This window comes from Branchiostoma floridae, unplaced genomic scaffold (assembly GCF_000003815.2).
Source record: "Branchiostoma floridae strain S238N-H82 unplaced genomic scaffold, Bfl_VNyyK Sc7u5tJ_1550, whole genome shotgun sequence".
NCBI lineage: Eukaryota > Metazoa > Chordata > Leptocardii > Amphioxiformes > Branchiostomatidae > Branchiostoma > Branchiostoma floridae.
Window position 1 is genome coordinate 331,529 of NW_023365750.1, and position 23,484 is coordinate 355,012.

The following is a 23,484-nucleotide window of genomic DNA, read 5'->3' on the forward strand; positions in this document are numbered from 1 at the left end:
TCAACTTTGATAGACTGCTATTGATGCTGTTTGGTGACTTTCCTGTTTCGTTGACCGTAAGTCGTAACTTTATAGTACTAGTCGTCAGCGCGTTTTGACTCAATATCAGCATGAATAGTTGTACTACTTGCAGGGTATAAATCCGCGAAGAAAGCCAGGAGGAACCCTACAAGTAATAGGGAAGAGGTCATGTCGGATAGCCCGGAAGTTGTCATGATGTCGGATACAGGAAAGTGGTGGTTTCTGAAGGAAAGTAAAAAGGATGCGCTGCTCCATAACGGAGCTGATCTAGGAACCATCCAGAACATCGGCGTACCTAGTTGTGTCGGCTATCTGAAGGTTAGTACGATTATGGTCATGATATTTTCAATGATTTGTTTAGAGTGGTCAGGTGTGGTACCAGCCTGGAAGTGTGGTACTCTCCAAACAGAGGTTAGGCGGCGGCTGTTTTTTTTAATCGTTTTTAGTAGTTTTTATCTGGCTTTCTATTTTATATTGAATCTTGTATTGCCAAAACCTAACTGGCTGGCGGACTTCAAGAAACAATGCAAAATAGAAAGCCCGATAAAAACGACTAAAAAAACGTAAAACAAAACATCCGGAGCCTAACCTCTGCTTGGAGAGGAGTGTGGCAGAACAATGTAGTCCAGACTAGAGATAGTTTCCCAAACGTCAGTACTGCTAAAGGGCCACCAAAGGAATTCTATAATGGCTTGAACTGGAGCCAAAGCCCAGGCTATACATATCTACTCTGCAACATTCGCCCTCAGTTGTACCCAAATGTGCACGATAGATATGATATAGATCGGGGTTGGGCACCCGGACTACAACTCGAGAACTTTGAACATGTGTAGACAAATGAGATCAAATGACTATGTTGAACACGACAGTAATCACGGGAAAATCAGGTCCTAACAGTCGTTCATTTTCTTTTTTTTTTTGCATGTTCGTGCTCCTAAAACTAGTTTAGTCGCTAATCATCTAATGTTATGGCGTTTTCCCGGGAGAAACTGACTAGTAATTTCAGGCCCACAGCGCGGGGAAGGCACAAACGCCCCCCTGTCTGACCTCTGATTATACCCCGCGGCCGGCTGGGGAGGGGGCATGTTTTTCTCTCGCCGAATCCACCATTGCCTGTATGTGTGCTACAAACCCGCCATCCAGGCTAGCATTTATGACTATTCAAGACCATTCATCTCCGTTAACCCTTCCAGTGTCGGAAATGGAATACCCAGCCTTCTAGGATCCTTCATATTCTTTTTCTTTGTGTAGATATAATAGATTACCCTTAGTACTCACTTATTAATAGTTCAAATTATTATGAGAAACCTGAAATGTGTGTAGTTTTCCTTTATTTGCTTATTTATCTATCGGCTTGGCTGTTAGGTACGCCTACCAGGGATGTCCCCACTGTGGGATGTCCCCAAAGCCTGCTTTGAACCGGCGGAGAACTGAAGTGATCGGTGAAACCTGATCCTTGTAATAGATTCACTTGGTCATAGGCGGCTGTTGGATCATCTGGTGTTCATCACTTTGCGTATCAAAGATGCAAGGCTGTTTCCAGGACCTATACAGCCCTACTCCTCTAGCCTGAGAACCACCCTGACCCTAGTGGCCACACAGGCTCAAAATCCTTTCGAATACTAACCACGAGTTATCAAGTGAAATGATTGAGGCAGCGGTCGCCACGGACGAATGGTACTCAAGCTGCAACTCCTCTACTTTCCAAGTAGAGGTTAGGCTCCGGCTTTCTTTTATAACGTTTTGTTTAGTCGTCTTTATAGGGCTTTCTATTTTGTATTGATTCTTCAAGTCCGCCAGGTTTTGACAAAACAAGACACAACCGGTAACAATATAAAATGGAAAGCTCGATAAAAACGACAAAAAACGTTAAAAAAAAACAGCGGGAACCTAACCTCTGCTTGGAGAGTACAACTACTCGGCACTAGGGCCAACATGCCTCCAAGGAATCTCTACAACAGCCCCCCTACTGTCCAAGCAGAGGTTACGCTCCGACCGCGAGACATCAACAAAACGGTACAAAATAGAAAGCCCGATATAAACTTTTAAAAATCGTCAAAAACAGAGCCAGGGGTCATTTTTCATAAATGTGGACCGCATTTTGTATATATTCGTATTCAACAGCGCTAACTAGGTTATGACATGAATACTAGACAAGGCCTCCGCCCTGCAAATTAACTACGCATTGTTTCTGTCAGGCCGTGGAATATGGCCTCAATCAAGTAGATCCATGTACAGCAATTCAACACAGAAAAGTCATTATTCTCCGAACTGTGTGAATGAACGCAAGTCTCTCCCGCGGACCTGCCGTGTGTCTATTTCCGACATTTCCCTGTCATGGTTGAGTTTCGAAGATAAACATCTCACTCCTGGCTGCTCTGTTTATCAAATCTCCATGTGGGTGTTTTATAGTCTCCAAGCACACGGTGGCGAAACGGCGGGAATGGCCAAATATTCCCTGGGAAAACGCAGACTCCTAACGAGGCACGCAAAGTTTACCGATCCCTACAACACGCACGCACGGGACACCCGCCGCCTAACACCCGCCGGCCCTCGAACCAGCTGGCCCCTACTAACACGAGCCTCTTGCGAGCGATGTTGGGGACCGGCGTAAGTGGGGCCATCTGGTAGTGGGGTGGGTGCATAGAGGCGGGAGGGCGCGCGTTAGGCAGGGGATCGGTAACTCTTATTTGCGACTCTTATTTGCGAAGCTTCTCGAGCAGGTTTCCCAGGGTAGGCCAAATAAGGCATAAAAAGCCAGTATTCATCAAGCAGATATTACCAGAAAATCGGGTCGGTTTTTGATCAAAATACTTTCATCTAGCCCAAACATTGGCCTCTTAAAGGCATACTACGCAGTTTTTTGCGCTCAAATTTGAAATATTCTAGAATTAAGAAATATCAGATTTACTACTACTTTATGTCACTTTTTGACACTTTTGTGTCATTATTTCACGTTTGCAACGTAAAGGATTAGCCTACAAACATTCCGCTCTAGGCACCCTGTAACCTTGTGTCCCCCCAAGTTAGACCCTCCAGGTCTTGCTTGCCACTGGTAGGTCCCCCGGGGTGGGGTAATCAGTTAGCACATGCATGGCAGACTGCAGATAAAGAACACAATGGAGATCTTCTTTGGAAACACCTATATCTAATCATTCTAAAATAGCATATAATCATGAACATATAGTCTATTTTGTAGGATATCAACAAGCTGAGGTCATATTCCCTTCAAAACTGCAAGAAACCTTGTACAGAAAGCTAGTCTACTGTACTCAGAGGAACTGTCAACTGGCCCCCCACTGGGAAGCCAGGCTGATAAGCAAGAAACAACAACACACAGAGGCAGTAACCAGCCTGTGCCCATCTGTTTCTTGGAAGATCACAATTTTTATACATCATAATGTGGTGCATTGATGTCGCAGCATCTCTCCATGAATATTGGTATGCAATGCTATAGGGTTGATTGAGCTAACAATGTAAAGAAAAAGTAGGAAAAGCTACTTTTTGTTTTGTTCAAAAATCCCGTAGTATGCCTTTAAAATCTGATAAAATTTTTCGCTTGCGCTCCGGGCAGCCGGTCTGTACTCTCCAAGCAGAGGTTTGTTTGTTTGTGCCTTTATTTCGACTCGATAAATGGTTAGACTCCGGCTGGTTTTAACCGTTTTTTAGTCATTTTTGTCGGGCCTTTTTTAACGAGTTTGCGCAGTGCAAGGCCATCGATCACTTCTAGGCACTGAACTACGCTCACTGTGGCGGCATCTCTTCTCCCTAAGTCAGAACAAGTTCGACTAACTGATTCAATAGCGGGATATTTCTATTTTGTATTGTTTCTTGAGGTCCGCCCGCCCAAACCCGTTTATATAGGTTTCAACTTTGCCAGTATAAAATAGAAAGCCCGATGAAAACGACTAACCTCTGCTTGGAGAGTAGCCTGTCCGCACAATGGCAAGGTTTCTCCTTCGTGACCTAAATTTACGTACTCGACAAACAGAGCTCAGCCGCAATTTCACCACCAAAATCTACGTGGAGAGTATTTTCACGGGCATTGGCGTTTAATTAGTGCCTGGTTTATATATTTTTAGGTCGTGTTTTCGCTTCTACTACGTTCTTGTGGCCGGCGGGGTGTACCATTTCACATGTGTTTGAGTCGGGAGTCCAGTCACTGCGCATCGCTGGCTCAAAGTGAAAACCTGTTTCTTTCCCAAAAAATATACGAGAGAACTGCTAGGGTCTGCGAAGAAGGCTACCACCAGTACATAAGAATGGAACGGTATTTATCCACGTTCCGTATTACCTTCTGTAACCCATGATCTACGTAGTACATGTGTTATTTGTGAAGGTTGCAAAACAAAACATTAGCAGAAGCAAAAGCTTACGTTGGTACAGCCAAGGTACAGCAGAGTTATTTTATATATACAGGAAGTGAACCTCAGATTTGTGAGGTCGACATTAATTGTCCAGAAGGGAGTTGGTTTTGTAATTTCCAAACAGATTCCTAAAACAAAATCGCACGTTCGTCTGTCAAACAAATTGGCACTGCCACGCGAAACGGTAAGCTTCGAGCAGACGTGGAAAGGCGAGACCTTAAGAAAAACGTTTTCAAGCTCCCTTACCGCCGGCCACTGTATGCTGAATATGTGAGTTTCAAATGATAGAAGGATGGCGATTGGCATAGCAAACCTGAAATCGGGGAGTTTGAAAAGTTACGGTTTGGCTTTTTCATATTCGCTTCCAAATTACTAGTACCCACTGGCCTGCCCATGTTAGAAATAAGGACAAACAAAACCATGTGCATCTCTTAGCAGGTAACTTCCTTATGCTATGGTCACATTCAAAATAAGCACCCGGTAGATCAGTTTTCGGGAACGATAAATATGTTATGACGACAACCAAACATGTAACCGCAAATAGGGGGTTGAATAGTATAAAGGATGACGGGAGAACGCCCCGACAAGGCCTTTCACTTTTAGATTTATTATTTACCAGGCGCAGAAAAGGGGCGCAACTCACTCACACATCACGCCATTTGTGTTACTCTCCACTCTTCGCCAGTGTAATATTTCCGACTACTTCTATATCTGCTTAGAGAGTGTATCTGTGTCAGTGTGTGTCTGTTTATGTTTACGGATATTTGTGGCCAGCATAACTTTGAACCTTTAAATGGATTGTAATGACATTTGGTATGTGGGTATTTGTTATTTCGACGGTCAATGTCAACTTTGTTAACGTTTCTTTTGGCCATCTGAGCACTCCTCTGTGGTTGCCTCGTAATTATGTTGATGACGTTATTTCAAAATCACTGTGCCTGCATTGGAGGACGTACGTCTAAGTATTGCTCACTCCCTTATCGTCTATGATTTGCAAACAAAGTTTTCCTTTCCTTTCTATTCCTTTTTTTTACACAAAACGGACTCTTGTTTAGTTATTAAAAGGTTACCGTGTAAACAAAACAACGTGCATTATCTCGCAGGTACGACCTAACGACATGCCAAACAACATGCTGACGCACCAAACCAATTGTGAAATACATGTGCTTCGAAAATTTTAAAAATCGGTGAAAGTATGCTAAGATTAGGTTCAACAAATATCATGCGGTTAGCCGTTGACTTTATTTTCAAAAGCACATTACTCCAGTAGCAGTACTGCAAACACACTTTTCTTTGCATTGCCTTTTTTCAGTATAAACCTTGCTTGCTAAAAATATTTGATACCTGTATAAAGCCGAATCTCCTTTATGGGTGTGAAATTTGGGGCACAGAGTCTATTAATGATTACTCACCAATTGAAATTACGCATCACCGCTTTTGTAAGAATATACTTGGAGTTCCCAGAAATTGTAGTAATTTAGCATCTAGATCAGAGCTTGGCAGATTCCCTTTAGACTTAGATATATCTGTGCGTGTTATTCGTTACTGGCTACGGTTATTACAAAGGATTCTCAAAGACATTTGTTACAAGCTGATGCCCTTTTGTATCAACATAAATCTATTTCTAATAGTCGTAGAAGAACCTTGTTACAACAAGTGAAAGAAATTTTGGATAGTAGTGGCCACTCGTACCTTTTCTATTCATGTAACTCACTTAGTGATATCAGATCTATATGTACAATGATAAGATCTAGAATCTCTGATATGTTTATCCAAACCTCTCGTCATAACTTGAGTATAGATACTGGTAAGCTAAGATTTTGTAAGACCTGTAAAACAGCACATACTATGGAAAAATACTTAGAATTAGATACTTTTGATTTACGCTCGGCAATCAGCAAAATTAGAATTAGTGCCCATCCTCTCGTAATTGAGAGAGGGCGGTACAAGAGGCTATCCGTGTGTGAAAGAATGTGCAAACAATGTACGTCAAACGTGGTGGAAGACGAATCACATTTTATGTCAAACTGCTCTTTCTATAATCAAGAAAGAGAAGAGCTGTTCAAAGAGGCCATCAAATTCCATCCAAACTTTCTCACATTCAATGACAAAAAGAAAACAGTTCTCCTTTTAACATCACAAAACCCACACATAATAGAAAAGGTGGGATCTTTCGGGGTTGGGGTTTTGTGCGCGTTAAAATTTGCGCGTTAAAACTTGCGCGTTAAAAATCTGCGCATTAAAATATGCAAATTAGCTGATTCCCTCGGGATTTGAAAACTTTTTTGCCGTTTTTAACTTAAAAGCTTGAAGATGATAACACAAAATAAAATTAAGTATCATATTGTTGCATTCTAGAGTAGAATATCCCTTTCTGTAAATATTCCAGGAGTTTTAAAGTGATTTTTAAATGTTATGTTTTAACGCGCAACAAAGGTTGACATTTGCATGTGAATCAATCTGCTTGAGAAAAGATGAAATGAAGCTTGTAGAATGGAGAAAAGCCTCAAGCAGTTATATTTTACAATACAAAGCCTCACATTAGTAATTTTTCCATGTATTTGTGTCAAATTCAAGTGATTTTGAAATCTTCTAGATATGCAAATTAACCTATTCCCAAGGGACCCAAAAATTAGGGGCTTTTCAAACCAAAAAATTCAGGTAACAGATGGAAAATCATATAATGGGGTCATATTTTTCTGACTAAGAATTCATCAAAGCACAACTTAATTTTTTAACGCGCAGATTTTTAACGCGCGCGCAGATTTTTAACGCGCAGAAAACCCGTTCCCTAGTCTTCCACTGTCTTCAAAAAAGGAGTCGAAACCAATAACCCAGGATCTAGAGTTAGCTTTTACTAGTTTTAGATTAGAGTAGACACTTGTGATATTGTATTTTACACTGGTTGAATCTTGTATGTTACCTGCAATTAGCCCACGGGCAAGAATTTGCAATAAAACTTGATATTATGTCAATATACCCTATGTGGGTCTGGAACGATGCAATGTGAAAATGTTTTAGAAACTGGCAATGGTCAAAAGTATAGAGATGCAGGGCGCAACTGATTCACAGGACTGCATGGTTATTTTCGTTGCCCTTTGGATCATACAAGCACACACGCTCACGTTATCTCTTTTATTTTTTATTTATTTATTTATTTATTAATCTTTCAGGGTAGTCCCTACAGTTTTGATAAAACTGATTTCCAAGGGAGCCCAAAAAAAGATTTATCAGATTTATTAATGTATGAAGTATTAAAATAATGTTATTCCTTCTCAACTCAGATCAGCTGTTCAGTGAAGTCGCCGAAAGACTGGGACACGAGAAGACAAGAACACCGAAACAGCACCTCGAAATACTTCCTGGCTCAGCGGAGATGTGCGACCTTTACGACGCTCAAAAATAGAGACGGGGCAGAGACAGGCATCTGTAAAGAGCTTGACCGTCTGTTGGAAGAGGAGCTCGAAAGTGTAGAGGTGAAAAGTTGTGCTCCAAAATATACTACCGTATATTCTCGAATATAGTACGCACTTTTTTAACTTTTCACAATTGAAAAGGTGCTACAAGTTGTTGCCAAAGTTGGGGTGCGTACTTTATTTGAGGTTACTGCACAGATAAATGGTAAGAAAAGCCTAAAATAAAGCAAGGTGGAGCTACACTTCTAGTAATGTTTCAAAACATACACATTGTTGTTGTCTTGAAGTTGTCTAAACATGAAACAAAGAAATTGTCTTAACATGATTTACATATTAACAGTGTCATTTGCATACAATCCTTTTGAGTTAGTGACTTTGACTTGTACAACTGGTTTTGCCTGTTTTCTTCTACCAGTTCTCAGTGATTTTTATAATTTGCAGCAGGCGATTCACAAGTTTATAGAGACAATGACAGTGTAAACCCAGGTTATTTTATGCAAAATGACCTGGGGAAAACATCATAAATTCGAATTTATTTAGTTAAAGGTCTGTTCAAAACTGGTGGAGAAGGGGTGCGTACTTTATTTGAGTTTTTCCATTTTACCTTTCAGTCCCAAAGATCTGTCTAAGACTTGTCCAAAATCAGGGGTGCGTACTTTAATTGGGGTGCGTACTTTATTCGAGAATATACGGACTAGATATTGGATGGGTTCACAGACCTGCCTAGTTAAACTTCTGTATGGTTATTACTAATAGACTTTCTTTTGTTGTAATGAGGACGTCATGTTGTAAAATTGTTACTAACTATGATGCAATTTTCATTACTTAGATCGCCGTCTAAAGATCAACTGTGGGGGAGAGGAAGCTTGTAGGTGGAAATAAAGGCCGAGGACGCTCTCGTGGTGCCCGTGCAGGCGGAAGATGACGTGGTCGAGTAGCTAGATTGAGACCTCACCGCTCTGCTGTTTATTTCTCATTTCTTTAAATATTAGCCAAAATGTATTGAATGGTCTTTGTTTTCTGTTATTCCATAGCCAAATGTTCGTGCTTTTGTGTTTCATAGTATCAGTGCCATCAAACATACCATGATGCTTTTCTTGTAGATAGTAGCATAACGGATACGTGCAGAATTGAAAAAAAAGTTTAAATGAAGTACCTTTTGGATTGTAAATATCGATAGACCTGTGCCTGGTTTGGATATCATATACTGTAAGTGAAACTGTCTATATCATCTCAAAGGGAAAAGGAAACCGTTAAATGAATTTATCATATTTATTTTCGTTTAAGCTATGTTTTGGGCAGAGATCTAGTCACGTGTAACCATGGAAGAGTAACTATGGCTTTATCATGTTCATTTATTTATATTCATAGGAGCGTCTGGAATATATGACATGTAATATAGAACTCTTCTTGCATACTTATTGTCGATGACCTGAGTGTAATGGACTATAATACACTGATCAAAAGTTCACTTTGTTGTGGGTGTGTCATATAAGTAAAACTGTATATCGTACCTCACCTTGTTCACGTCAGGACGGGCCCGTGTCCCCATGTGTCAGGTCGGGTGAGAAACTCCAAAGTGCCGGACTTGAACTTCCTCTGGTGTCGGACTTGATGGAGGAACACCACTGTGGTGTCGGACTTGCCCTCTCGTGGAGACAGAGTGCCCCTTGTGTCGGCCTTGGCGAGGGGAGTTCCCTCGTGTAGTACCTGAAGACAGCCAGCGTGCCCCTAGTATGTAGGACTTGCGAGGGGAGTCCCCTCGTGCTGGAACTGGAGACAGCGTGCCCCTTGTGTCGGCCTTTGCGAGGGGAGTTCCCTCGTGTAGTACCTGAAGACAGCCAGCGTGCCCTTATGTAGGACTACGAGGGGAGTCCCCTCGTGCTGGAACTCCTACCGCGGATTTGACGAGGGGAGTCCCCTCGCGTAGTGGTTGTTGACGTTCAGGCGAGGGGAGTTTCCTCGTTAACCCCATAGATCTAAGTCTCAATGGCTGTCCTTTTGATTTTGTGGCAGTCACACGAGGGGAGTTCCCTCGTTACCCCAGAGATCTAAGCCTCTAGAGTTCACTTTTTGAATTTATCTGTGTCTTTAATTTTTGATATCACAGTCTAAAAGGCTTTGATTTTAAGTTTTGTCGTCTTGATATTTCAATATTCAAGACGAAAAAAGGGGAATAAATTAGATTTTCCCCTTTAGATTTGGATCGTGTTTAATATAAACAAGACTGGCAATAAAAATATTATTGCCATGACGACGATAGAGGGGAACAACAATACAGCTCAAGTCAGAAATAGACTGGAACTTCCCTGTCGCACTATCCCTGGCATAATATACGAGCACACCTGTAACATAAACCTACAGCCAGCAGAAATGTACTATCCCTGGTACAGTACAATGGTCTGCCAGTAACCTAAACCTACAGCTGAGCACTACAGTGTGTACTGGAGAATTAAAAAATAAGGAAGAACCAACAGTTTCCAGCACTCCCGTCCTTGAATGACTTTCTTGCACCAACCCATATGGCTGTCCTACTTCGTAATATTCCAGTCCTTGGATAGTATAACAGGCCTTGAACAATTACATTTGGCTCTGAATATGATAACCATTTGGATGTCATTATTCAAGATCATGACCTCTATATGAAGTATTTCCTGTCTGCCTGTGGCCCATGGCTTGAACAAGCTCTAGAAAAGAAACTGTATCCTTCATAACATAACATAACAACCAAGAAAACGTGATCCACTGTGCAGAGTTTCCCTGTCTACCACTTAAGTTTCAAAGGACAGATTCCTCCAGGGAGCCAGTGTGACCTACATATACATTCCACCACTACATATACATTCCACCATTGCATACCAGACATCAGGGGTCAGGGGTCAGGAAGATGGCTGCCATGTTTTCTTCTGTGTGAGTGGTTAGGGTTTTTAATCTGTTGAATATCTGTTCGGAAAGTAACCATCCATGCATCTTAACATCATAGAACAATAGCTTTTACAGCATAGAATATTTTGTAGGAAAGATCTTGTTGAAATTTTTAGTCCAAGGAGTTATTTACTCGTAAGAGACCCCACCTGTTTTGATGTCTTTCTTAAGTGGGGAGGGCGCCACACTTACGACCTCTGATGCCTCCACGTTAACGTTAGATTAGTTTTTATACTTTCTGCTGAGAAGCACAACTCAATTAGGTCCGCGCCCTTCGGCTCTTTGAGACAGTAGTTTGGTTCCCTGTGGCCATTATTGCTTTCTGTATTATATGCCTTTGACGCCGGGACCTTCTACGTTTCAACTAGCGTCCGATTGGGGAGGGGGCAGTTCTGAGCGGTGCTTCTCAGATGCAAATGTAGTTTTTTTTACCATTGGAACCTGGTTGTAGTTATCCATTGTTCTATATATTCTTTGAATGTGAAATTTGCATATGAATGTTATTGTAGTCCTGACAACTATTGTAGTATTGTGTCATCTAGGTTAAACAGCATTGAACTAAGCGCCAGTATATATATGCAAATTAGACTAAAGCATTAGTCTGACGAAGGCTCATTGTAATTAGTTTAGCGCCGGATCAGCGGCAGCTGTAGATGATCTGTAGATGATTTGTTGACGATCTTTCTAAGCAGATACCACCCGTCTAGATCTGAATCATGTGTTATGCAAACATTTCAAATGTAAGAACAAGAGGGAACCGCGGTGGGCTGGCTAGGAAACAGAAACATTGTAGAATTAAACCATTGGTTACAAATAGACTTGGTGTATATGCAAATGACTATGTAAGTCGCAGATGTGTCGCAAACAATAGAGTACTTCGTAAGATAACAACAGTCCCCGCCACTCATGGCAGGTCTACACAACAGAACTTTAGGACTCTTCCATGCCTGTTCCTGTCTAATGTACGATCACTTGTTAGTAAGAAATGTGAGTTAGAGGCCACTCTGGCCTATCACTCTGCACAACTGGCATGTATCACTGAGACATGGACTGTACCTGAAATCCCTGATGACGTTTTAGCCATCGATGGTTTTAGGCTGTTCAGAAAGGATAGGTTATATGGTAAAGGTGGGGGTGTGGCTCTTTACATCGCCGAAGACATACCTGTCAAAAGACTGTACGACCTCGAGATAGACGGAGTGGACGTTATGTGGCTACAGGCTCGTCCAAAGTGGCTGCCGAGAACTGTTCCGATTCTTTTTGTGGGTATAGTGTATCATCCTCCATGCAACAATAACAAAGAGGGGGCTACTAAGATGGTTGAACATCTCATTACCTCCTGTGACTGTTTATATCGTAAACAACCACATGCTGGACTGTTGCTGTGTGGCGACTTCAACAATCTACCAATTCAGAAGCTTATCACAGTGCATCCTCACCTTAAGCAAGTGGTGACTCAGGCCACGCGGGGCTCGGCTACATTAGACTTGATTCTAACCAACTTAGCTCAATACTACTGTACACCCCGTACCCTGCCACCCATCGGTTCCAGCGACCACTCCTCTGTTCTTTTGCCACCTTGTGTAGAACATCCGACCAGAAGTAAACCAGTCAAGGTCATGCGCAGAGTGGCAACTACAGTAACGAAGTTGAACCTCGGTCTGTCCCTCGCCATGACGGACTGGTCTCCTGTTTATGAAGCAGCCTTGGTCGAAGAGAAAGTCAAGACCTTCTACAGTTTGACCATGACCTTGGTGAATCAGCATCTTCCTGTAAAAGTGTCGGCGACAAGAGCCTGTGACAAGAAGTGGATGACCGAGGGCGTCAAACGCGCTATCAGGAAAAGGGCTGAGGAGTTCAAGCGGCATGGCAAATCTGCTCGGTGGAAATCTCTCAGAAACAACGTTCAAACCAGCATCAGGCATGCCAAGAACTGGCACTACAGAAACTTCATACAAACCCTCAAACAGGAAGACCCACGTAAGTGGTGGGGCGCTGTTAACCGTGAGCTTGGCAGAGCACAAGAGAGATCTAATAGTACCACCATTGAGGACGTGCCAGACCACGAGGTGGCCGAGGTCCTAAATCAGTACTTTTCCTCAGCGTGGTGTCCTGGAACGTCTCTGCACCTGTTCCCCCTGCAGTGTCCGACTCCATGCGTTGACTTGTGTTCGATTGGTGAGGTGAAGACTCTTCTTAAGGGCTTAAACCCTCACAAGGCAAGTGATCCTGATGATCTCCCAACATGGACTCTCAAGCATTACGCTGACGACTTGGCGCCAGTCATCACCCACCTGTTTAATGCTTCGTATGAGGAGGGGGTTGTTCCTAGCATATGGAAGGCGGCAAACGTTGTCCCTGTGCCAAAATCTAAGGGTGCAGCTAACGCCAGTGAGATGAGGCCCGTGTCCCTCTTACCCGTAGCGGCCAAGCTCATGGAACGGTGTATTCTGAAAAGACTATTGCCCTCTATTACACCTGCCATTAGAAACCAGTACGCTTACCTGAAGGGTTCTTCCACTGTCTTAGCGGCCATAAGGATGGTACACACGTGGCTGTCAGCCTTAGACTCAAGACGTCGCGCTGCAGTCCTAGCTTTGTTCGCAGACATGAGCAAAGCATTTGATAGAGTGAACCATTCAATTCTCCTCCAACGAGTGAACGACGTGGTGACCAATCCACGCATGGTAGCCTGGATACAGAACTATCTGCAGGGCCGTACCCAGAGAGTGGTTGCTAACGGTAAAGTCAGCGAGTGGAGAGTACTCACTTCGGGGGTACCTCAGGGAGGTGTACTGTCACCCTACCTTTTCCTCCTGTTCATGAGTACTCGAGACGTAGTCCACAGCGACACTCTTGATGTCGGCTACGCAGACGACGTGGGTTTGTCCAGGTCTATCTCCCTGGAGAAGGATCGCGTGGATAACAGTATGAGAGAGGAAGCGCTACAGCTTGATTCCTGGGCGGAGTGCAATGACATGCTGCTAAACGGCAAAAAAAGTCAGTCTCTGTTGATCTGCTTCAGCAGAAACATTCCACTTTTACCACCACTCTCTCTCGGCGGTGAACCCGTACCATTCTCAAGGGTCGCAAAGGGCCTTGGGTTCATCTTCGACTGCAAGCTGTCATGGCACGATCATGTACAATCCCTCGTTTAAAAAGCATCGAGCAGGCTGCACTATCTCAGACTACTGACTAAACAGGGGATGTGCGTGGCTGACCTGGTTCAGATTTACCTGTCACTTATTCGTAGCGTTCTTGAATACGGTCACGTTCTGCTGGTAGGTTGCAGCAAAGAACAATCGGACAGTATGGAACGGGTACAGAAACGGGCCCTCCGTATCATCTCTCTCGGGGGTAGGCGATCAGTTCCCAACTTACCTTCCTTAAAGGAAAGGAGAGAAGCTGCTGCAGTAAAGCTCTTTAAGGACATGTTAAGACCCGAACATCCACTGCACGACCTTGTGCCTCCTCAGAGACGCACAGTTACTGGCAGGCAACTGAGGAACAAGAACGCGTTCACTCTCCCCAAGGCAAGAACTGACAGACTGAAACAGTCGTTCCTCCACACTGCAGTCAGACTTTATAATGACTCTATTTCCTAGCATTACCATCAGCCTGTGAGTTCGGATCTATGCTTAGTGTTTGTTAATATATTATGTATTTTTGTTTGTTGACATTCTGCACGTATAAGTTTCTTTGTAACAAACCTACGCAATTCAGGGTATACCATGTGTGTATTTCCCTGCCTATGTACGTTTGAGGAAGAAATAAATGAAATGAAATGAAATACATACATCTGGAACAGATTTGGGGGGGGGGGCTTGCATACCCAGCATACTGCATTCCTGTGGAAACATTCCTGTGACATTCCTAGAATTATTGCAGACTGAACGCAACATATACCACTTGACGACTCCCCTGAGGCGTCGTCAAAAAGGGTCATAGACGACTACTTGTGAGGTTTTAACTTCAACATTTTAATTAAAAATGGCTTTTATTCCAGCTGTACATATCATGTGCATTCCTAATATCCACAGCCTTAAGATAAGCGTGCAGATATAGGACATCCCTGGTGGATATCTTTGTTAAGGGAGATCAATTCAGACATCCAGGCTTGATTGATGATATAAATGACACTGTACGTGCATTGAATGGAATGGATAAAGACAAGGTTAATTATTTTAATACTTTCTACATGAATTTTCAATTGTTAGCATCAAAAGCTTTAGCAAAGTCCAAAAAAGATGACAGCTCTAGCTAAGTTTTGGGTTTCTGTGTAATCAATAATGTTTTTGATCAGGCGCACATTTGTCTAATAAATCTTCCTTTGTGGTTTGGTCCAAGTAGCCTGACGTGATAGCCAGCCCAGGTAGACAGCCCAGGTAGACAGCCCGGCCTTTTCCGTAAACCCACTTGTGTAGGACTTTTTTTTTCGGTCTGTTTGCATTATATATGGGCACATAAGCGGGGGCATAAAAGAGTGTATATCAAGTCCATAGTTGTTGCACTTTTTTCATAAGGAGTTGCACACACAACACTAAGCTCCTAACGCATCTTAATCATTATGTAAAGGTTTGGGTACGCTTGGTCCCTAATCTCATGTCTCATTTCGGCGCGTCACGCCATATCTTCCCATCGCCGCAGCTTGACGCCGCCATTTTGAATATCCCGCTTAACTTTGTCACGTGATCCAGGCAGCGGTGAGCCGTTTTGCCTAAAAAGGCTGCATGCGATTCCACGTACTGATTAGTGCGAATAGCAAATTGTAACATGCAGATACTTAGGCACCCTTGGTTGTAAGGCCCCCACTAACGCCCTCAGTATCTAAGCACTGAACATGTCCTGCCGGAAATCTGAAAACTCATACATACACACACACACATACACACGCACATACACACACACACACACACACACACCCACACACACGTACACACACACACACACACACACACACACGCACACACATACACACACACACACACACACATACATACACACACACACACATATATACACACGCACATGCATACACACACACACACACACACGTACACACACACACATACACACACATACACACACACACACACACACACACACAACTAACGCTAGTTCACCTTTATTCGCAGGATAACCTGTATCCGTTGTACCTTAAAACAGGATATTTGGGGATATCACTTTGATGGACGGTGGTTTCAAATTGCATTTTTTTAATATAATGCAGTTTGAGACTACCGTCCGTCGACGTGCTTTATTCCGAAATATCCTGGTGTTACAACGGATAAAGGTTATCCCGCGAATTAAGGTGAACTAGCGTTACATGCAAAATACACACACGCACAGGCACACCAGACACCTACATACAATTCGTCTGAAAACGTAACTATGTGAAATAGATTTCTAAGATACTTCCAGTGTCGTCAATCAAGGAGATTGATAGGACAGAAAACAGTAATTATGCACGCCCATGTTTCCATATTTGGGTCGACCTCGTGAGACCTCGCGAGAGACTCTAGTTGCAAGAGTTTGAAACCCGGAAGTGACCGCTGCCCTCCCCATGATAAGGACGCCATCTGGATGCTATTAACACGTAACTAGAATGTGACGCTACACAGGTAGGTCCATTAGTTTGCTTCACATAGGTGGAAGGTCTGGTAAATTACGAGCCTGTGAAACCCCCATAAGAGACTCGCAAGGTGTTCTAAAGAAAGGGTTTGATTGACGTTACCATTCAATGGTGTCAGGTGTCAGTCTTGGCGTGTTTTAGGTGGTGTCGCTTCGTCCGCACCAGACTCTTCCAACCGCCGTCTATTCCACTTATTCCCGTCAAATATTCTCAAGATGTTGCTCCAATGTTGTCTTTTTGTGTTTTTGGCGGTCCAAGGTGGGTTTACCTGGTGCCTTACCTGTCTTTTTACTTGAGGAAATACGTTTTATGCAGGTAGCAGTACTAGGGCGTAACAGGGGCTTGAGGTAAAAATGGCGCGTCATATGTTGTCAACAACGCACGTAGTTTGCGGTTAGGAAAATGGTTTCTAACTTGAAGTCAAGTAGAATAATAATAATTATTCGTATTGACATTTATTATTACATTCGCCGGAATGTCAAGGTTATATTTTAGGCGTGTACGTCTGTCCGTCTGTCTGTCTGTCAACTCGTAACTCGAGAAGCCACAGATATATTTGGAAGGTGGGTAGGGGTCAGTAAAACAAAAGTCAAGTTCGATAATGGGCTCTCTAGTGGTTTGCTAAGGTACTGCAGCGAAACATCCATTTTTAACATCTCGTGCTCTGGACATGCTGTGTTTGTATTTTTTGAGTGGTAGATAGCCCTTGGGATAGAGAGTAATTGCTGTTAGTTTAGGACCCCCAGCGGCTTTTTAGGAACTGCAGGCGCCGGTTTCCTTTTAAACTTTGGGTGAGAATAACTCGAGACACGTTTACGGATCGTTGTGATTTTTTTGTGTGTAGAGGGTCCAGGTGAGGACTTACACAATAGAATACTAATCATTGCGATGAACAGCTAATCTACATGACTAAATGGGGTTTATAAATCCACTGCATTCAATTATAAGACTTTCAAATTTGTCACATACATAGCTGAGAAAAAGAGAAATGTATATTTGTTCTAATATATGCAACTACTGGAAACTCATTTATGTTCGTGGGGATAAAATTTCGCGGTAGGAGTGACAAGTGTTTTTAGGTCTGTTCGAGGTTGAAACAATATTTGTAGTACATTTAGTATTAAACGCCAGGAACCTTGCTGACCACAAGTAACCGTCTTGGCACATGCATGGCCTAGAAATGATTATCACGTCTCGAACAGAACGGAAAAGGAATCCTAATATGAGGCCGAATGAGGGCCTCTGTCCTGCCATTGGGAATCGAGTTTTACTACGCGATAGTAACACATTTCCATTGGAGCTCCTTCTGATTCTAACACTACATTCATCATTACTTACTTAGTTACGGTTATGATATTGATTATGAAGCAGTAGTTGTTTAAAAGGGTAAGATAGTCTTCTAAACTGTAAAATAGTATACAATGCTTAACACCAAATAAACATGGCTGTTTTAACGTTAGCTAAGTAAGCGTTAAGATCTAACAGTTATACCTGTGTGTGATTTCTTCTACACTGATAATTATCTGTTAAACAAACATTCATGCCATGAATATTTGTGCACCGGCTGTTTCTGACACGGCAATAGTATGGGCATGGGACAAAATAGTAAACATATGCGACCAGCGTACCGCTACTGTAGCATGCATGTCTCCTGTTCGGTTCTGCTTTTGAATCTTGAAATGTTTACATAAATAAGCACGGCACAGACCATGCTGGGGTGACGGTACATAAGGGATTAGGGTCGAATACTTTATGAAGACTGTCCTAATAAATACGCAAATGTCGGAGCAGGGCCTCTATCCTTCCATTGGGAACGCGAGAGCAACACGTGTCCATTTAATTATTAGATCTCGTGATTTAATTCTAACAGTTTCTTCATCATATTTAATTACATTTAAGATGTTGATAATGAATTAGAAGTCATTTAAAGGGGCGATATCGTCTTTATCCATTATAAATGACATAATATGTGAGACACTGGATGAACTTGCACGATATTTGACTCCTTGCCTTGTTTTGAATATCCAGATCAAACAGATACGCCTGACTTCTCCTGCACTGATAATGATCTCTGGCCATGCCATGAATATAAGTGCATCGGCCGTAATAAACTGCCACTGGATAAACTACCATATAGCTCACTTGTTAGGGTTTACAAACAAAGTAAAGTACAAAATGCTTCTTTTGCTTTTATATTGTATACGTTATTCAGAATCTGTTCAATCACACTGACAGACACAAAAACATAGCTTTCCCAGCAAAGGAAAAAAGGAATGGAATGTCATGACTGTTTGTTTAACATATCATTAGTGTGTCGAAGAAGTCACGCACATGTATATCTGTTAGAAGTTTATTGATACGAATACGAAAAAAAGATGTCGGTGCTTTAAAAAAAAGTGTGGCTGTAAGAAAGATGGCGATATTTGTAGGGAATGGAAACGCTTGTAACCAAATCCGAGGTCACCAACGGTCATTTCAAGTGCTTACCCCTAGAAAAAAACATGGTGAACAAGACATCTTTCGTTAATAAAGGTTGGACGTGCTCTATGTATGATTACAGTTCATAACTTTCGTTGCAGTTTCTTAGAAAATTTTTGTTATGGAAAATGTACAGTAAACTGAATTTGTTTGTCCTTTTGGGGGGTTAGAAAACGACGTACATGTACTGTATGTAGTGTGCATTATTTAAACGATGATGGAAAAATCACAATGGGGTTTCACGACTTGATCTTTAAGTAGGAAAGGAATTGAAATGCTAAGTGATGCAATTTAAACATTAAAATGTTCTTGATCCTTCATAGTCTCATGGTGACACCTTGTTGTCAATTTTAAAGCAGTCAAAATGTTTACTAATTTTAATTCTCTCTCTCTCTCTCTCTCAACAACGCATATTGGCCTGTCAATGAACAAACATTTCATTTAGATAACATGTAAACAACAGTTGCTAAAATTATAGCATTTATATTTCAGTCGCTGCGGATGGAGTTAGCAAGCAGCAAGGCCAAAGCCACTTGTTCGAGTGCGACTTCCCTATCAGTGCGGATAGATACGTTATTAACTGGTAAGGGAACTACGAAATGTAACGCTAGTTCACCTAGTGGGTAACCTATATTCGTTGTATTCAATAAAAGGGTATTTAGAGCTATGGGGTCGATGAATGCTGGTTTAAAATTGATATATTTTGAAAACATTACACTGTGAAACTACCAGTCGTTGACTATTACCTTGCTAGCCCTACATATTAGCACATTGCTTTAAAATACAACGGATATAGGTTGCCCCGCGGATAAAGGTGAATTAGCATTATAGATACGGTATGAAAGTATACATACGTCATCAGTCGTTAAGGGAACTACTAATTGTATAGATATAGTACAAAAGTATGTTTTATATTGAAAGTCAGCATTTTCTTCTTGTTTTTCTTTTCAAAAAATCACATACCTGAAATGACGCAATTATACAAAATTTTGATTTTTGTAGATTTTTTTTTTATGTTATGCTGATTCAACTTTATCCAGGGGGTAGTTTATACTAGTGTTTTTGTTTATTAGAGGAGTTCATAAGTAGTTTCAGACTGGGATATTTTAAAATTTTAAAAGCATAGTCCGTCAACTTAATATCCCAGAATGCTCTGTTTTTAAAAGCAACGGACATCCCGCGGATAAAAGTGAACTAGGGTTACTGCACAGGCATCGACTTATAGGTCTATTTTTTTTTTTCAATTGCGCTGCTATGTTTCTCATTTGACAAAATATGAAACAGACACGCAAAGGTAGCAAAACAGCTATTGTGGTATAAATTCTAATGAAAAAGTCCGTCGTTCATTGGCTCAGTTGCCCTTTTGCCAAGGTCACACACCAGGAGACAAAACTTGACATTAACCTTCATCTTACCAACACCGAGCCAAACATCAGATATCATTACAGTCTTGTTAGCATCATTCGTCTATATAGCAGCATTAAACGTTTTGACCCCATGGTTAGCAGCGTCACTTGGGGCTGGTCAGTATTGCCCTGAGTAAGGCTAAAGGCGGTCACCAAACGTCGGCTGTTGATTGCAGGTACTTACTAGTTTCTTTTACGTCTACTTATTTCTCCTGTCACCGATTACAGGATGAAGGACGGTTCATCGGTGATGGGTTACCTATCAGGAGACGAACAACCAGCCTTTACCAGTGGCCTGGCGGGCCGTACTGATGTTCTGTTTGTTAACAACAGGGATCTGGAGATCATGAACCTACGGTATGCAGAACTAGTGATATTATCCACACCAAAATAGGGGTGGGTACCCGTACAGAAAATTCAGGTCCAGATCCGGTTCAGGTCCAGAGGACCTGATTGTGAAAACTTCTGAATGGGCGATACTAAATCTGTTTTGTGGAGTATTCGGCTTTCACTGGAGTTTTAAAATGCTACAATGCTAACTACGAGGTCTACGATTGACTGTAGACCTTGGTAGAAGTGACTACAGATTCTACTTTTACTTCACTCTTGTCTTTTTCTTCGACCTGAAAGGCTCAAAACGTGCGAATGTCTGGTCATATAATCTGCCATTTTCCAATAGCTCTAACATCCAGACCACCGAATTTTTTCAGGTCCATTTTTTCCGGACTGGTCCAATAATAAAAAAACTGGTTTTGTACCGTTACACCGTACCGGTACCCACCCCTACACCAAAAAGAAGTACTAGCTTTATTCATAGAATGGCCTAGTGGCTTACCAAGTGGACGCGAGAACCTAGTATTTTACTATATCCATTCACAGACTCAAATCCGCCCTTACGCGAACTAAACAGCTGAACAAATGTTTTTATCAAAATGGGAAAGCTTAGACCCTACCTGTTCTTTGTTAACCAAAAGTCCTCATATTTGAGCAAGTTGTTTAAGACAAAGAAGAATTTATAGCTCTTTGTAGCACTATAATGGCGGCACGCAAAAATTAGCTGTAACCTTTTTTTCCAGACTATCAGACGAAGGGGAGTACTACTGCAGCGTAAACGAGATTGGAGCAGGTGCCCAAAGTGGTGACGGATCGCGGTATCAGCTGGTTGTCTTCGGTGAGTTTATTTTTAGATAGCACTAACTGAATATCACTTTTACAAAACCAAATGTACTTCAGGTCAGTACTTGTGGCACTAGCATCGAATAACCGAATCTCTAGAGGAAAAGAGCTGTAGAGATTGGGGAAGCAAAACTTGGTGGAAGGACAGGGATGGGCTCTCCATCGAGTAACGTTCCCTTGACAGTATGGATAACAGCCCAATGCCTGTATGACCCTAAAAGGCTATGATACTACTCTTATCTTTACTTTTTGCCATTGCAAACATAGAAGGAAATTGAAAACAGAAGTTTAGAGTACCTCAATGACTCTTGTCCAGACATTTATAATGCAGAATTAACGCTGACATATTCTATGTTTGCCTCCATAAAATGGGTATTGTGATCAATCGGTGTGTTTGTTTTCCGATTGTTTGTACACAATTACAAAATTAGTTACTCGGTGTCAGGCTTGTCAGGGAGACTAACACGAAGTTCGATCAAAGGTGAAAGAAAGGTCCGAGACAGATGCCACAAACTGTGGCGAACCCCTATCCTGTGTTTTCCAACAAGTAGCGTTGACCCGGTTTCAGTATAATAGCGCTTGAGTGCTCTAAAATTTGTAGTGTACTCAAGACAGCTTGGAAATTATCGAACATGAACGTACTGATAAGTAAGAAAAACAAGACTATAACTATATTTCTTATGATTTACCTTAACATGTGTTCTATTCATCCCTCTCAGTACCACCCACTATCAGCCTGACTGGAGGACCGTACGAAGTTGAGATTGGAGAGACAATGATGTCCACCTGCCGTGCCAACAGCCATCCCCCCTCCAACTTCACATGGACCCTCCCGAACGGTGACGTGTCGCAAGGGGCGGTGTTGGAAATCACCAACATGACGCAAGCAGACATAGGAACGTAAGTGTTCTCTCTTTGCACCTGTCTTTCTATCAATAGTATATGACACCAAATCAAATATATTACTTGTCCTTCGACAATGCAGACAAGGTAAGGTAAGGTAGTCGTTTGTACTAAGTTGAGCTCGGCATTGTGTTTTTGAAGTGGTTAGCGAAATGAGACTAAGCTTCTCTATGACTCGAGTTTTGGCCAAGTAAACGGGGTCACCACTACTCTTCTTGATAATTGTGCTGGGTTCTTTTACGTGCAAAGATTCCACACTTGAGGTGTGAGGCTTATGTCTAAAGCTCCCTCATACACGAGGGTATCATCTTTACGTCACCATCAGAAATTAGAAATCACAGTATGTTGTATAAATCAAGTACATTGAAATAGCGTTGAATATTATAGATAATTTGTACATCTATATACTGTCGTCGCTTCAACGCAGAATGGTTCTGTTTGAGATGGCGGTGGGGAATGTTGTCTATATGGGACCCGGGGGGTATGGGGTCTCTTACTTAGTACTTAACTCATTCATAAAGGATATCGTTTTTTGGATGCCAAGACAGGAAAAAATGATAAATTAACCCTATCTAAACTCGGCACAAAAAGTTTGGAATATCAACTTTGGCTGATCATATTTCCGTTGTTTCTGCATCAATTTCAATGTGTTACATATCAATAGAAAGCGTGTACGATTTTCTTTCACAGGGTATCAAACTCTTTATGATTATAAATTCGTGGAACGAGCACCAGGGCTGCTTACGTCAGTGGGTCGCTAAAAAAAAGTGCCCAAATTTCCCTTTTTGTGTTCAACACTGTATCATACTGTTGGTACGGGTGCGGGTGTCAAGGGTTCAATCTTTCCCTTTTTCACGCAATCTTTGGTATACAGAACATCTTTAATATTTGAGTAGAGTACACGTGCCCTTTTGGCTGTTCAATGACCGAATGGAGGTGTGGAGCTGGCAAGGAGAATGCCACGCTGACTGTTGCACGGATAGAGCGTAACAGCGCGTAGCGCTTGGTGAAGGCAGTGTCATGGTGTGGTGTATTTATGGCTGGCACATGAAACCAAGTTCGGGACCTCTAGATCGCCTGCAGCAGCAGCTGCCTGCCGTCTGCTTGGCCGGCTTGCTCTTTTTTTTTTTTTTTTTTTTTTTTTTTTTTTCTCTTTTTTT

At 42.0% G+C, this 23,484-nt stretch overlaps 2 protein-coding genes across 2 annotated transcripts in view; both read left to right on the top strand.

Annotated features, from left to right (window-relative positions):
- The first annotated feature begins 135 nt into the window (after positions 1–135).
- LOC118408050 lies at positions 136–9,275 on the top strand. Its single transcript, XM_035808668.1, has 3 exons — positions 136–339; positions 7,673–7,864; positions 8,634–9,275. The coding sequence occupies exons 1-3, from the start codon at positions 190–192 to the stop codon at positions 8,643–8,645; spliced, it is 354 nt and encodes a 117-aa protein (XP_035664561.1). The 5' UTR covers positions 136–189; the 3' UTR covers positions 8,646–9,275.
- A 3,127-nt stretch (positions 9,276–12,402) lies between these two features.
- LOC118408068 overlaps positions 12,403–23,484 on the top strand; it is a 13,459-nt gene continuing 2,377 nt past the window's right edge. Inside the window, exons 1-5 of the mRNA XM_035808686.1 lie at positions 12,403–13,729; positions 19,332–19,422; positions 20,474–20,602; positions 21,322–21,416; positions 22,141–22,321. Of these exons, the coding sequence (XP_035664579.1) occupies positions 12,403–13,729; positions 19,332–19,422; positions 20,474–20,602; positions 21,322–21,416; positions 22,141–22,321 (1,823 nt within the window). The remainder of the gene's footprint in view (positions 13,730–19,331; positions 19,423–20,473; positions 20,603–21,321; positions 21,417–22,140; positions 22,322–23,484) is intronic.